The 17037-nt window shown below is 38.7% G+C and overlaps 1 protein-coding gene across 10 annotated transcripts in view; it reads left to right on the forward strand.

The window, feature by feature from the left end:
* IL18R1 (interleukin 18 receptor 1) overlaps positions 1 to 15294 on the forward strand; it is a 35714-nt gene extending 20420 nt beyond the window's left edge. For 5 of the 10 annotated variants that reach the window (XM_037806746.1, XM_037806745.1, XM_037806748.1 and 2 more), the window contains 6 exons: positions 85 to 147; positions 3285 to 3405; positions 4866 to 5005; positions 7847 to 8008; positions 12093 to 12251; positions 13619 to 15294. In XM_037806746.1, coding sequence (XP_037662674.1) covers positions 85 to 147; positions 3285 to 3405; positions 4866 to 5005; positions 7847 to 8008; positions 12093 to 12251; positions 13619 to 13974 — 1001 coding nt within the window. In that variant the 3' untranslated portion in view covers positions 13975 to 15294. Of the gene's footprint in view, positions 1 to 84; positions 148 to 1785; positions 2448 to 3284; positions 3406 to 4865; positions 5006 to 7846; positions 8009 to 12092; positions 12252 to 13618 lie in introns of those variants that run through there. The other 5 variants (XM_037806753.1, XM_037806754.1, XM_037806752.1 and 2 more) reach the window with 5 other exon arrangements.
* Positions 15295 to 17037: the final 1743 nt, after the last annotated feature.

Genomic DNA, 17037 nt, shown 5'->3' on the forward strand with positions numbered 1-17037 from the left:
GAATAAGCATTTTGTACCGAATGTTTGTCTTAGAGAACCTCTACACAGCACTAAAGCATTTTTGTTTTCTTTTTTTCAATTTAGATCGCAATAATATAAATCCAGTTCTTTTTGGACCAGAGGTTAACCATATTGAAGTGGAATTAGGTATATTTTGATATATGTATGTATATATATAGTCTGTATTTATGAATGGGGGATAATTGAATCTTCTGTGGGCAAATCCGATTCATTTTTGATCAATATTCTGTATTTAGTGAAGAAAATTAGAAATCCCAAAGATGAACATTGTTTGAATATTGGTGCCTTTAGACTGATGACAATGAACAGTCTATCCAGAAGTCTATGGAACTGACTATGGTTGGTAGTTAGGTTGTTTAAAACCCTGTATGGGGCTTTTCTCTAGTTGTTTCTACAGTCATTTCTAAATATGGAATTTCAGTGAAAATACCTTGGAGAAATGATTCAGAATTACTGTGTGGTTTAAATATTTGATTTTTTATTTGCTTTAATCAGTTGATCGAATTCACTATACATTCAGGAATTGTCTAGATAGATTTTATAAATCAACATGTCTGATTGACTGATTTGTTTCCAAAAAGAAAAGGAAGAACTTCATATATGTCCTTAGTATAAAACAAGCACTTTGCTGAGCAATTTGATATATTAATGAATTAGGCTTCCAAACAACTCTGAGTTTGTTTATCTGTATTTTATAAATCAAAAACTGGAACCTTGGAAAGATTTAAGTAACTTGTCTTGAGTGAAACTGTTGGAAAGGGGCAGAGCTGAGATTCAAGTCTGTGTTGATGGTTTCTAACACTCATGCCTTTTGCTCACAGTAATTCAGATGGCTGCAGATGCCCGTGTAGCTCTGATACTGTGTCATTGATACTAATTGCTTTATACTTTTATTGATTTCTGCTCTTTATTATTTCTTTCCTTCTACTCACATTAAGCCTAATGTGCTTTATGGCCAATTGTATATCTTCTTGGGAGAGATGTCTGTTCAAGTCTTTTGCCCATTTTTTAAATTGGCTTGTTTTTTTTTTTGGTGTTAATTTGAAGGATATTTTAAAAATATATTTTGGATATTAATCCTTTGTCCCAGACTGTCTGCCTCTATAGTTTTTTTTTTTATACTCCTTTCATTGTCTCAGCCTGCTTTTCCCTGGAGGGCAAATTCTGGGAGGAGGGTCATCCTAGAGAAGATTTTCCTATGTCAGTTTTTCCCAGCCAAAACAGGGTCAGGGAGTCATGAAGGGGGTGCAGGCTGACTCCAAAATGCCTGGTGTGGGGATTAGGAAGGATGCCTAAATCTTCTCCATGGCTTCCCAAAGCTGAGCTTTCCTGGCCTGCCCAGCAAATGTAGCCTTTCAGCTAACTGTCCCCTGCAGCCCTGAGGAAGCTTTGCTTCTTTGAATCTTCGTCACCTCTACCTCTGTCTGGGGAGGGTTGAAACAATGGCCATAGCAGCCTATGTCAAGGTAGGGTTGAAACAATAGCTGCCTTCAGAGCCAGGACCCAGCCATCCAAATTTGCTAATCAAAACCCATAACCAGTGATCAGCCATGCCCACCCCATTCTTGGGGAAGAGGACTTTTATGTCCCTTTTTGTCACCAGTGAGCTAGCCAGGGACTGGACCCTGTGGCAGCCTGGGGGGAGGGTGGGGAATGGGCACCAGTAGCTGTTGTGTAGAGAGAGCAATTTATAGTTCTCTACTGTAATTTATCAGTCCCTTTCTCTTGCTCTTCCCTAGATGCTGTACCATGTTCTTCTGGCCTCTAGAGTTTCAAAATAGTTGTTTCAGACAGTTCCTGTCTGTTCAATAGTTGTTTTGGTGGAAGGACTGAGTCCTGGAGCTCCCTACTTTGCCGTCTTCCCTGGAAGTCTCCTGTTATTTTTATTTTCGTTCCTTTTTTAAGTCTGTGCTTTAGTTTTTGATTTTAGCCTGAATTCAAGTTCAATAATCTTGCTTTTTTTATGCTTAGTCTGCTATTCAACCTATTTGATGAGTTCTTAATTTCATGTTTCTTTTTTTCAGTTCTTAAATGTTCATTTGATTCTTTCCTTAGATTACTCTTCTTTGTTGAAAATGTATGTCCATCTTTTCATCCATTTGTCCATCTTTTACACTGTTTTCCTTAGGAATTTATAATAGTTATTTCAAAGTCTTTGTGTGCTGAACCTAGCATCTGGATCATCTGTGGGTCTGTTTCTATTATCTCTTTTGCTCTATTGATTAGTGTTCAAATTTTTGCCTCTTTGACTGTCTTAATTTTTTATGGTACTGATCTCTGTGCATCAAACAACCAAGGTAAATGAAGTTTTGTTATTTTTTTTTTTTCCTGAGAGCATTTGTTCTTTCCTCTGATACACAGATCAGTGTGAGGATTTGATCATCTCATTCCACTGAGGAACTGAGGGGGTGGTGACTGGGTTGCCGGTTAGTGAGATTTAATCTGCCCTTCATCTCTGTAACTCAGGGAAGACTGCACTCATGTGTTTGTTGTTGGCCCTGTCCTCTAGTGGGGCTAAGTACCATGAGACTGCAGGAGATTTCATTCAAATTTTGCAGCCTCCTGTGCTGCCTAAGTAATTAGCAAATATCCTGTGAGAAAAATGGCTGTGTATTTGTGATTCGTCTAGATTCCAATCCGTCACACCAGCCCATGTGGTTGTCAAAAGCTCCACCAGAGTCTCTCTTCTTTATTACAAACCAAAGTAAATTTCTACATGGAATAAAATATCTGGCAATCTCAGTTCTTCTAGGAAGGGTATTTTCCCGGCTGTACTTATAGTTCAACTATTTCCCTTTGTTTTCCCTGCACTTTGAGAACTTGAATACTAGATATTTTTCATGTGATTTATCCATTTTGTTTTTGTAGAAGTTTTTGCAATGGGAGTAATGGCCTGACACTAGCTACTAAATTGTATACTGAGAAGGTCTGCAGGCTACACTGAGTATAATAATTGATTTACAAATAAACCTTTGAAAAGAAGCCAATTTATATTTTGGTGATGGCCTGTAGTTGCTGCTTCATCCATGTTCTTTATATGTATATATATATATATATATATATATTTAATTTCTGGGATGTAGCACTATGATACATATTAGGCTAACATTCATTGACTGTATTAACTTGGAATGTTTGGGAAACCCTCCAGAATCTGCTTCCCTGAGCCCCACCTACCTCCTGGCTCTGGGCCCCTGGAATGTGATGGTGAGAGCAAAAAAATAAACTTAAAATCAGAACATTGCTTATCAACTTTTACCTAGGGAAAGATGTACAGCTCAACTGCTCTGCTTTGATAAATGACATGGATCTGGTTTATTGGAATGTCTTGAAAGAAAATGGAACAAATCCTAACGTATATGAAGAGGAAGGAATGAGAATAAGGTATGTATGTGATAAAAAATACTGGACTCCTAAATGACTGTTGTGATGCTTTGGGTTAGATTAAATTACAATATAATTTATATGTTTTATAATTTCCATACTCTCTGTTGATGGATTATACAGAAATTTATGACAGAGGTGTAAACTAGAAAAAGAAGATCGATGCGGCTTTTTAGCATAACCTTATAAAAGTAGCTTTAAGTTAGAATCTGATGGGGATGGGGATATTACCATAAGCAAATTAAGAAAAAGCAATTGCATGGACCACAGTTTTTTTACATTTTGAATGTGTGCTAAGTGCTTTATTTTTACTAATGTGCTAAGGAAAAGGCCAGGTCAGGAGCCTGGAGCATGTTTTAGTTAATTTGAGTCCCTGCTGTACAGCGGGTAGGCCTACTGTGTGTTGTCTTCAAGCTCCTTACAGGGCCAGGTCTGGCCCCTCACCCAGGATTAGGCACATGAGTAGTGCCCAATGAATGTTTAATTCAGTTGAATTGCATGGCTGTCCTGCCACTGCATCTTAACCTTAGCAAGTATCCTCCCCTGGGGTTCCACATTTCCCCCTTCTAATGATCTATTTCTAGCCTTTGGTGGGGTAAAAGATCAAACAACCAGACTTGTCAGAAATGGAGCTTAAGTAAGAGAACGGAGAAGTCTTTCTTTAGAATTGGTTGCATGGCCTTTTTATGTCATCTGTTTTGACTTCTCAGGGGCAGTTTGTGGCTTACCTCTGGATATTTCATATTTTAGATAGTTGATATTTCTGGATCGGTGACTTTGATATAGAGAATTGTATTCTAAAACATGTGGGAGTCGGAGTCTATAGTGGTTCCATGTCCCAGTTCCCGGAGACACCTGCAGCTAGGGATTTGGTCACATGAGTATATACCTGACAGTGCTGGCTAGGGCAGCCCCTGCAGGGCCTGACCTTGACAGGGGGAGGGTGACATCATGAGCATTTGCCAGGCATTGCTGATAGGGCAACTTTAAATCCTCAGAGGAAGAGGGAGAAAGATGGCTGCCTGTGTTTGTCTCGATCCATTTGCTGGCACTTGCCCAACAGCTTAACTGGTATTTTTCATGTGCCTTGGTGAATGTCTGAAAATAAATTTTTTAATCTTTTAACAAAACAAAAGTGATCTTTAGGATTGCTAAACTCGATATGGATCGGAATCACTGTAAGCTAAACGGTTTTCAGCCTTGTCATGATTGGTGTTGACATCTCTGTGACAGGAACTCGGGGTAGTTAGGAGGAGAGAAATGAGGGAAGAATGATTGAAGAGGTTGAATATTTTATTGTGTTTTCAGGTTATCATCATTATCTTTCAGGCATTTTAATTCTTGTTAGCTCAGACAGTTATCGTAGCTGCCTTTAAGTATTTAAATGCATGAATTCATCTCATGTGCAGTTTGTTGGTAATGAACAAAGTCTATTGCTAAATCATTTTCCTCTCTTACAGTACTTCAGAAGGTAAATGGCATGCTTCAAAAATATTGAGAATTGAGAATATTACTGAAAATAATCTCAATTTTTCATATAACTGCACGGTGGTCAGCGAGGGAAGCGTAGACACCATAAGATTCATCTTGTTGAAAAAAGGTAGGAGCAAACAGGTGACTTTTGAACGTTGTGGAATCATAAAATGTTTATACTGGAAGACACCGTGAAGATCATCATTTCCTCATTTTACACACCAGAGACACGCTCCTGAGAGGTGAAAGGATTCACTCTGTGTCACAGTCATTCATTCTGTGGCAGAACGGGTGCTCTGCCCTTTTAGAATCCTGCTGGGTCGTGATTCCCAGCAGAGAATGAAAAGACTGAGTTCATTCTTTTGTTCTCACCATCATATTCCAGTCCTCACGGAGGAATCGGGCCCAGAGCCAGAAGGTAGGTGGGGCTCAGGGAAGCAGATTCTGGTGGGAGAGCATCAAGGGGGAGGCACTCAGAGCAGCCCTGCCACACCCCACCCTCCCCACCCATACAATGGGAGGGAAGTTTGCAGCTCCACGTGGAATGTGGCCAGTGAGCATTGGGTATATTTGGGCCTCCAGCCCGTCTCGGCAGGGCACTCTGCTCAGGGCTTCTTGGGTGTGTCCTTCATTCAATAGAGATGGGTTGAGGCCCCCATTCTTTGGGCTAGCCCCTGGCTTGCCAAGTGGACAGTGGCTAGTACTGATCCGTGGGTTCCTGCAGTTTTACAGTGCCTGCCAAATCAAGGCTGCAGAGCTCACCATCCCCACTCTGTACCCAAACAACCCAATCCAGGGCCAGTGGCCCAGTAGCTGCTCAGAAGCACCTCTGTCTGAGGCCGAAAGCTCTGCTTCCCATTCATCACAACTCATTCACTACTCATTCCCAGCCTGGGCCAGTGGTTCCCCGCATATGTAGTAGGGAAGGGTCAGGATGAGAGAGTGGAAGAGGAAGAGAGAGAAAGTTGGCTTTGCCTTCTTTTGCTTTGGTGAGCAAGTGAAGGAGTGGAGCAGAAAGACCCTAGAGGCCCAAAGCCACACTCTCTCTGCGTAGGTTATCTTCGAGAACTTTTCAAATCACCTAGCATACCTGCTTTAAAATCATTACTCAACCGCAGGAGATGAGAGTAACTAACATTCACTATATGCTGTATTATATGATGCACGGTGCTAAGCTTGTCCCGTTGTTTCTTTATAACTAGCTCTTATAGGTGAAGAAACACACCCAAGGTCAAACAGCAAGTGAAGCTCTTGAAAATCAGCCCTGTCCAACTCTAGAATCTGTGCTCCTGCCTTCTACAGGAATTATCACAAGTGTTTCTATCCACTTGTGAATGTTCATGGGCCTTGGTGCATGCACTTGTGAGGGAGAGGCATTCAAATCTGTTATTTTTGTTTGTTCCATTGTTCAGCCTGGGTTTTCAGGAGGCATCTCCATCAGCTGCCACACTTCCCTGTTTGATCAGTGCGGGACTGTGCATTCCCTGCCCCAGAAGCTTCTGCTCTGATCATTTCTCCTTCTGATGCAGCCATTTCTTGCATTGAACTCACAAATTCAATGGGGAATAGACTGGGAAAATGGCTGTCTACCTCTACCATTGTCCTATGGAGGAGTGTGTGTGCCAGCATGCACACGTGAGCTTGGAAATCTGCACAGATATGCAATTAGGGACATGCAGATCCTTCAAAGGTGCAGAAATCCCATGGCCTGGTGTTATTCAGAGTTCACTTATTAAGCAACCGTAGTTCCTTACTTGTATCCTAATAGTTAGTTTTGCTGGGAAGATTATTCCTAAAAATTGTGCTAGGATAACCATAACTTTAAAATCTGTACTCTTGGACCTAGAAAGCCCTGCCCCCTTGGCCCCCTTGAAATCTGTTCTAAGGAAATAATCAGAAATGTGGACATAGGTTTATGCATAAAGCTGTTCATTGCAGCATTATATATATTCATGAAAATGGTGAACAATCTAAATATTGGGACATTCTGAATATATAATTTTAATGACCTACTAAAATTCTCAAAATATAATGTTAGGACCCTAAAATCTCAATTAAGTAGAATTTTTCAGGGGAAGAAACCCAGAAGGAAATATGCTATCATGTTAACAATGATCATCTCTAGATTGTGTGATTGTGATTAAAAATTATCTTATTCTTTATACTTTTTGTTGTCTTATATTGTCCCTAATGAACATACACTAAAATCAATCCAGGAAATGTGATTTTTTCCCCAAGGGGAACTTTTATATATATGTGTATATATATATATAAATATTAAATATATATAATTTATAGTTTATAGATATAAATATTAAGTATATAATATAAATATATGTACTAAAATATATATACTAAAAATTTAGCATGTATATAAACATATACATACCAAAATTCTGAAAGCTGCATGCCAAGGGCTATGTTTGCTTTATGTGTAATCTCTCAGGTGATCTCATCCCAAAGAGAAAACCTATAAATGAAGCAGAGACTATTATTATCTTCATTTTACAGATGAGAGTTAAGTGACTTACCCTAAGGTATAAAAGAAGTGATTCCATCAGGCTAGAAACCCAGACAACCTGAGCTCTCTCTCTCAAGACAAGGAGCCTCTATTTATGTCCTCAAATCGCTAGCTGAGTTTTATTTTTTTAATCCCTTTGTATTTCAGCCCAGTATCTTATCACTCCAGAGACCCAATTTCCTCAGCAGGGATAGAATACATTAAAATATTTTCCGTTCAGGACCCTGGCAATCCCTGTACACATCTTTATTCTTTAAAAGGTTGAGTAGAATGATCACTACTTAAGACTAAAGTTAGAGATGTGGAATAACTCAATGGAATGTGTAAGCTCTTGAGTAGACAACTGGATTAGTTATTAAAGGTAACAGCTGGCTATGGCAACATGGCAGTGGAAGACACTGGTCAAATTTTTTGATTGATTATTTTCATTTTCTGTTTCTTTTCTAGAAGATATGGGTGACATCCCAGGCCACATCTTCACTAGAGGAATGATAATATCTGCTTTGGTCTTGGTGGCAGTTGTGTGCTTAGTGACGATGTGTGTCATGTATAGAGTTGACTTGGTTTTATTTTATAGACACTTAATTGGAAGAGATGAAACATTAACAGGTAATAGATACCATAATGCTGGGATTTATTATCTTAGGCTTTTAGTTAGAGATCAAATACAGAAACATTAATTTTCCTCTTGTTTTGGTTATGTTGTTGACTTCATGTTTGGTAGATGTTTTCCATGGAAAAAATTGCTCTGCATGTACCATCTGTTGTGAACATTGTTTGTGACATCTTTTCTTGCACTTAACTTTATGTGTTGTCAAAAATTTTCTAATTGTTTCTTGTACGTATGCTGTGTCCTCCTAAATGCATTAAGATGCTTGATCTCAGGAACTGTATATCTGAATACTCTTCCACATACACCCTCTGGGTCCCTTACGTGGTGCATACATCCAATAAATCTCTTTTAAATGGAATTCGATCATATTGTTATTTATTGTTTTAGCCTGGCAAAAGAGGCCATGTGATATACTGGCAAGAACCCTGAGCTAGAAGCCAAATGCTCTCGGTTCCAGTCTCTTCAACCTTCCACTTTTCATCTACTACTGTTTCTATTTGGTGATGTCATGCCTCAGTTTCCCTGTTTACAAAGGTAACTAGAAGTCCTCAATGTTCTTTAATATAATTAATGAATTTTAAAAAATTAAACAGCACTTTTTCTTTTTTTTTGAGTAAAGAAAAGCTCAAAACACCTAATAAATTATCCAGTGGAAAGTCTCCCTCCCACTCTCCAATAATTAGCATATCCAAGCAAATATTAGTGTTGATTCTTATTTCACTCCCCACTAGAATAATCTTGGCATATTATGTACACTATTAGGAGCTCTGTTTTAGTATACCTTGGATATGTTTCCATATTAGTTTGTAAAGAAGTTCCTCATATTTTAGGGTTGCATAGTGTTTTATCTATGTGGACCTGCCACTGTTTATTTAGTCTCCTTTTGATGGACGTTTGAGTTGTTCTCAATGTTTTGTTATTACAGAAATACTGTGATGGATAGATTTGTACGTTCATTGTTTCATGTATGTACAGAACATATGAAGGGAAAATTCTTCAAAGTGGAATTGATGGAAATTCAAAGGGCAGATGCAGTTGTTATTTTGCAAGATACTGCCAATTTGACCCTATAGAAAAATGTAGAGCTGAGGTCAATTCATTCTCTGGCTCGAAATGAGGCTCATGTTGTGCCATTATATAACAATAATATGTCTATACTACAATATCTATTTATACTACTACCTTCAATAGTTGGGACTATAGATTGACTCCCACAAAATATTTTATCATCTTTTGGATTTTTGCCAATCTGACAGGTGAAAAATTATATCTCAGTGTAGTTTTAATTTGCATTTAACTTACTATGCAAGAGGGTGGGAAACTTTTCATTTGCTCATGACCAATTTGTATTATCTTTCCCAAAGCATCCATTCTTATCCTTTCCCCATTTTCTATTGGGTTCTTGGTCATTTTGTTTTGCTTGTTTATTACTAGGAATTATTTACAACATGTAAATAAGGTTGCTTATTTTCTGTGATATGAAATGTAATCATTGCTCCCTCTTTGTCATTGGTCTTTTGACTTACTTTGCTAATAGTGGGTGCTATGGGGAAGATTTTTTTATGTAGCCAAATTTATCTTTTATAGTTTCTGTATTTGGGGTCATAAGTAGAAAGTCCCTTTCAACATTAAGTTATAAAGGAATTCTCTTTTTTTCTTGGAGATTTTTGTAGATTCATTTTTTAGGTTTAAAGATGTTAATTTAATAATATAAAATTAGCTTTGAGCCTGCATGTTTGTGTGATTTTTTTATGGAGAAAGATGCTGCAACAAACAGGAAGGTCTTTTCTTGATGTTTTCCAAGTGGGTTTTTTTTTTTTTTTGCTTATGTATGTTGGGATGACATGCCTTCATTCCTCTTTTTCTGATTCTAACTAAGCTTCTTCTCCTCTCCAGTTGTGTTTGACTTGATTTACAGTAATTTTTTAAATTCACATTTTTTTAACCTCTCATTTTGGCAGTGAACAGAACATTTAGAAATCTACTCTAAATCAGCTCTACTCAAAGTATGTTTCACAGGCTGATGACAGAAAATGAGAGATAAGTACAAAAATTTAAAAATTTATAGCAGTTTGGTATTGCTGAAACTCACAAATGTGTTCATGAAGAATTGGACATAAAAACAAACACACAAAATAAAAACATGGTCCTTCACTCCACATGGTTTGAGAAGCACTGCCCTGATCCTTTTATCCTCAGTATCTATACACATGATAGATTCATGTATGCAGAACACAGAAGAGTTGCCATTAGCTTTCAAAATCCTTGTCTTGAGTGCTTTACCTCTTCAATTATCAAAGTTACCATTCATTATCTGTGTTTAAAATGAATTGTAATGTAAATTAGCAGATGTGCTAAACCATGAAGATGATTGTTTAAAATAAGGAATTTGAAAGCTACTTAATAGTTGAAAATCTAGTTTTCCATGGGTAAGAGCAAAGCTACATCACAATAACATATAATCATATATGACTGAGTTGTTTCCACAGTTTATTATAATCGGTTACATCCTGATTGTAAGACAAATATATTTTTTCAGGTGTGTTCATTTATTTGCCTTATATCTTGATGTCTGTTTGCCTCACTTACATAATGAGGATACCAACAAGGGCACTAGCTTTTACTTAAACCATTAAGTAGTTATATTTCACAGCCATCTAATCGACTTATCAAAGGATCCATACTGATTAAGCTATTAACTTGATCTATTTTTACCAGATTTCCCCACCTTTGATATGCATGCATTTCTGCAAAGCAATTGCTTTAAATAAACAGTAGGTTCCATATCAAACTGCTGAACCAGAGTGCTTTGTGTAGAATTGAAGACGCTTGTTTTCCAGAAACAGAAGGTTTTGTTTGGTGAACCTGGAAGCTGTTGGGACATTGGGGTGGGCTTGACTAGGAGGGACGTAGCACATAGCCGTTGAGCATAAAGGATGCCTGACACCATAAAGAACATGGACCAAGAATGGTCTCAGCCTATTAGATTTTAACAAAGGTTGCAATAATATGTACCTTCAACTCAGTAACAAAATCATTAATCCCAGTAGGATACCCAAGTATGAGTCAAGTCCACTCCCATCCAAATGATTGCCATGCGATGAGGGTAGATCCTTTCCCTACCACTTCTTCTTCCTCTACCATTTGTTATTACCATCAGTTGTATTATTTTAAGATTTGACTGAAAATTTCCTTCTTCCAGAAAGTATCTCCATCGAGTTCACTCATTCTCTGACCAGGTTTTGTAAGTTTTATTTGTCTATGTTTGTGTCACGCTATTTTGCATCTACTGTGGCATTGTTTGTAACCTCTCCAAGTTGTGTTTGTGTGCTTTTGTCTTCTCAAATAGATTGGATAAAGTTGGGAGACAGAAATGTTAAATTTTTAGTTATCCAGTTAACTAATATCCGTATGTAACCAAATATGGTCTTTGCTATTTAGAAAACACAATCCTTCTGAATTTGTCCCTTAAGCCATCTGAATTCTGGTCTATTATCCTGAATAACGCAGGAGCAGATGTTATCATTAGTGACAACCTTTGAACCGACTAGAGGGTTTGCTATTGGCATCTTGTATTGCTAATATTTTAATATATCATAGCACTTGTTTCTGTAGCCCATCCTTCCAATAGCCTCTTGTTTCTTCCCATGTTCTACTGTAAACTCTCAGCTTTGTTTCTGTCTTCACTTTCCAATGGGTGCTTCTGAGGGTAGAAATTGGGGTGGTGGCAGAATTCGGTGATGCATGTAAACCAAGGTGAGATTTGCTTTAAATCCCGGAACAAGGGCATATTTGGGCTCCTTGGTCTTCTATTGTCTTTAGAGTTCTCATAGTGCCCTGATCACTGTCATGTATCTCTCTAGCCCTCTGTGGTGTCAAACTCTGGGAGCCTTGAAGTAGATGCTTAAAAAAACACCTGCTAAGTGGTTGCTAGATCAGCATGGGAGGTTTCCTGATGCTGTGTTTAACTTTTTTTTTTGCCCAACTATTCTATACACATTGCTCATGACTTTCACTGACATTTGTGCTTAAGTAAACTTTTATTTCCACACTAATTAAGAGTCAAATCTTACCTCCTAGATGGAAAAATCTATGACGCTTTTGTGTCTTACCTGAAAGAGTGTGGACCTGACCACGGAGAGGAGCACACCTTTGCTGTGGAGATTTTGCCCAGGGTGTTGGAGAAACATTTTGGGTATAAATTATGCATATTTGAAAGGGATGTAGTGCCTGGAGGAGGTAAGAAGGGGAATTCCAGATAGAAAACTAGTGGAGATTTTTACCATTTTAATAGATGAATAGGCTACCTGTTTTCTTTTAAAACAAAAGAACAAAGCGCTTTCAAACAAATTTGCCACCGGATTCAGTGTAACCAGTCCTGAGAGAGCAAGCTGCTGACGGTGCCTCTGCTCTCCTCCCTGGGAACCGGTCGGTCCGTTCAGTGTCACAGCTCTCTGAAACTTCGCAGAAAGGGAGTGGGTGTCCCACTTTCAGAAGCTGGTCCCAGATTGGCATTATCAGGAGGCTTCTATCTAGAAGTGCCCCCAGCAAGTAGGACTAACTCTTTGAGCAGTATATTGTATGGCGGAACCAGTTCCTAATTTAATATGGGATCCTTTGATCTACAAACACAGGTTAATTCTTTCCTTAAAATGTTTTTCTATATCATGTTGTCTAGTAAGATAATTGAAATAGAAAATAGGAGAGTTGGGAAAAGGAGAAGTAAGAGGGAATTGGTGATTCACATCAGATTTTAGTTGTGAAATTAAATTTTTTATTGATATACGAATGCTAATGCCCATACGCATACAATGAAGCAAATTCCTCTTAGAATCAGAAATTCAGTAACATTTCCATATTTTCTCTGAAGTCTTGCAGAGCAAGCGTTTGAAATCTGGTGTCAGATTATTTTGGATGCTGATGTTAATAAAAAATTTTTAAATGTCTTCATGTTACCATCATTCATTCAGTCATCCAGCCTTTACTGAGTGCCATCCATGTACCAATTATGAACCAGGTATTGACGATGTAGCAGTAAATAAGAAATAGTTGTGTTCCCCTGCCCCCATACTACAAATTAGAAGGGGATACATACTACTATTTAACAATACACAATTTCTCAAAAGGAATAGTATACCAAATTGTCGTATGATACAACATTGATATTTTTGTGTCAGTTCTTTGTATCTAAGGGGCCTATTGTCACTGAGTGCTTTGCTGCTTGGCCTTACCTCATTCTGGTTCCATCATTTACTAGCTTTGTGACTCTAGGCAAGTTACGTAACCACTCTGTGCTTTGGCTTCCTCATCTGTAAAATGGGGGCATTAAAAGTATCTGCTTCATGGGGTTGTTATGATGATGAAATGGATTAATGTGCAGAAAACATTTAGAAAAGTGTGTGGCACAGAGTAAGTAGTCATTATTATTGTTAACTAGATTATGGTTTTTAATAGGTGCATAAAATTGAGAAAAAGTGGTTTGTCCTAAAGAAAAACTTATTAGTGAAACTAAGAGTTTCATAAAAGGAAATAAGATCACAAAATTTTAATTTCACGTCAGTGCTTTCTGTTCTCTTAAATTAATATTCTACATCTTGAATTTTCAGCTGTTGTTGATGAAATCCATTCCTTGATAGAGAAAAGCCGAAGACTAATAATTGTCCTAAGTGAAAATTACATGTCTAATGAAGTCAGGTATGAACTTGAAAGCGGACTCCATGAAGCACTGGTGGAAAGAAAAATTAAAATAATCTTAATTGAATTTACTCCTGTTAGTAACTTCACATTCTTGCCCCAATCACTGGAACTTTTGAAGTCTCACAGAGTTTTGAAGTGGAAATCTGATCAGTATCTTTCTTATGACTCAAGATTCTGGAAAAATCTTCTTTACTTGATGCCTGCGAAAAAAGTCAAGCCAGAGAGAGATGAAGCAGAGGTCCTGCCTGTTCTTTCAGAGTCTTGATCTTCAGGAAAACTGAATGTCGGAAAGAACTCTAGTTACTCTGGGGTCTGAGCATATGAGCCTGTTTGTAGCAAAGGACTTTATTCAAAATATTTAACTCTAAGAAAACCCTATTCATAGTTTGACTTAAATGTGTCAGTAAGGTGTCATGGATAAGACTAAACGTTTAGCTGTAGTCACCTGCTTCCAGAAGACCCTGGAATTCCAGAGAAGCAGAGCTCCTCTTTCTCCCTCTTCCAAAACTGGATGCAGCTGCTCAGACTTAATCCCATATTCAGGCACTGTGAAGCTGGACACGGTGGGGAACATTAGATGCCTACAAGAAGGGCCCAGCTTTAAGAGTTTTTAATGCTAACCACCTAATTTGACCTAATAGAATTTAAGAGCCTGAAGAGGTGTCTCTTATGAACTGAAGTGTCAGTGTAACTGGAACGCTGCCTTCACTCTCCCTCAGCAGCTGCCTGCCTCTGGGTGTGGTGAAGCACACGCGGGGTGTGGAAGGGACAGCTGGCCCGGCTGCCTGCAGAGCAGGGGAATGAGGCAGGAGCCTGCCTCTGGGTGGTTTCAGCCTCGGGGTGCATGGAGTGGATCCTGACCACACTTGCAAACCCTGGGCTCTTGGAACCCCAGTAAGGCACTGTCAAGAGCTTGCTTAATTAGGCCTCATGATGGCTGGGAGCTGTGTACCTCCAGACAAACACGTTCTTAAATGTAATCCATTTCTGTGGGTATAAACCCATTGTAAGTAGGACTTTTCGATGAGGTTTCTTCAGTTAAAGTGTATCCCACCTCCATCACGATGAGTCTTAATCCTATTACTGAAGTCTTTTATAAGCAGAATGAAATTCAGATGGAGAGAGAAAGTCACAGAGGGAGCAGCTGGAAGCTGAACATCAGTGGGACCCGGAAGAGAATGGAGAGGCCAGGAGAGGCCGCCATGTGCTTTGCCGTATGACAGAGGAGCCCGGGACCTAGGATCGCAGGCAGCCGGCCCGGGAATGCTACAGCCTTTGTGAGAAAGCGTGGCTTTGCTGATGCTGGCTTTGGGCTTTTTCCTAGCCTCAAAACTGTGAGATATTAAATTCCCATTGTTTAAACCAGCCCATTCCATGGTATTTGCTTGAGCAGGCAAGGAACCTAAAACAGACCTATTTATGGAAACTTCTTAAAGGGAACCCAAATCTCTTTTTTAATTTTTCATGAGAAATGCAAATTTTCACTCATGATTCTCTGGGTCTTTTACTTCCATTGATTTTATGTAAATGCTTATATACGGGATGGGTGCAAGATGATACTAGCCATTAAACAACAAAAAAGCTGCTTGATTTTTTTAAAATTGCATATTTAAGATGCCCTTCGTGTGGAGGCAGCCTGGGGTGGTGGTGAAGAGGACGGGCTGTGCGGCAGGTGCTCTAGCTCCAGTCCTGGGTTTGCTACTTACTTCTGTGACCTTTAGCACATCATCTAACCTTTCTGTGCCCAAGAAATTTATAATAATTTTACCTACCTCACAAGGGGATTAAAGGAATGAATGTAAGTTAAGTACATAGAACAGTCTTGGCAGAGAGATAATGCCCTGCACGTTTTGCTATTGTTGTAGTTGTTATTATTATCACTTAGATCTATTTCTTAGCAGTGAGCTCAAATGGAATCCAGAGAGCAGGAAAGAGATCTGGAGAGTAAGACAGTGTTGCACTGAGGACCTTTACAAATAGGAGGAAGCATGTGGGAGAAGTATACTGGGAGGGTAAAGCTATGTCTCCCTTGGAGAGCTGCTGCTTTGCCCCCCGATGAGTGCTGGAAGTTCCATCTGTCTCGCTAATGGTACCCAGGCATCGTGGGCCTTCCTGCCGGCCCAGCAGACACAGCTGGTCATGAAAACCACTGAATAACTGATGAATATCAGCCTTCAAGAGGGAAGAAAAAGTCGGGGCAGTAAGTAACCATCAGCTTGGAAGGCAGATGAAAATATATAAATGCAACATGGGTGTTCCGAAAAGTTTAAAGCAGAGACTGTAAAACAGCATGGTAGATATTGCTGAAAATCAAAGAATGAGATTTTCATTAGATTTTCACTGCTAGAAAGTTATTTAATTTTCATAGAGCTTAGGATTTTGTTTCAGTTGGCTGGCTAAGTAAAAGAATTTACTTGATAACTTATGCTTTATATGTGAAAATGTATTTGTGAAAATACATGGTCAAGAAAAATTTTACTGCTACATTCATACTCTCTAATATATAAAATAATTTTGTTATTTTTTTAAATGTACGCTTTAAAGTACATTAAATCAAGCATTGGTCTAATGCCTTTATTTTTCAAATGTCTCGATGTCTTTTTCACTTACTTTAAGATTTTAATCCCTCATTTTCAGCATAGATACCCACTTGTTTTAGTAAGATATGCTCCTTGAAAGTGAACCCCCATTTCTATCTTTTTTAAACCTCAAATGACTTTGCAACTACCATTTTTACTTTTGCCTTCCATCCAGGAGCAAAAGAATTACCTTCCCTCTCTTACAAGGCCATTCAGTACCCAGTGCAGTGATTTATGTATGGCAAATCTTCACCTGCCAGATAATTAATGTACTTCTTTAAAATTTAGGTACAAACCGTCCCAACCAGGACCAATGACTTTCTAGGTATCTGCATCCTTAAACTATAGAGTCTATTTCAGAGAATCAATGAACAATCAACCAAGATATATTAAAAAAACACCTCGCTTATGTCTATCATGTATATTTGATTAAATTGGAGCTGTAGTCTCTTAAAGCAGAGGGAGACCTTATTTCTCACCTGCCCCAAACCCAAGACCTTGAGACATGATGCTTTTGGGGACTGGATCAATGATGCCACAGCCAGCTGGTGTGACAAGGCTGGGATTGCCTGTTGGAAAGTGTTCTGGTTTGCTAATGCTGCCGTTTTGCAAAACCCCAGAGATGGATTGGCTTTTATAAAGGGGGTTTATTTAGTTACACATTACAGTCTTATGGCCGTAAAGTGTCCAAGATAAGGCATCAACAATAGGATACCTTCACTGGAGAAAGGCCATTGGCATCCGGAAAA

The sequence above is a fragment of the Choloepus didactylus genome, chromosome 17 (assembly GCF_015220235.1).
Source record: "Choloepus didactylus isolate mChoDid1 chromosome 17, mChoDid1.pri, whole genome shotgun sequence".
NCBI lineage: Eukaryota > Metazoa > Chordata > Mammalia > Pilosa > Megalonychidae > Choloepus > Choloepus didactylus.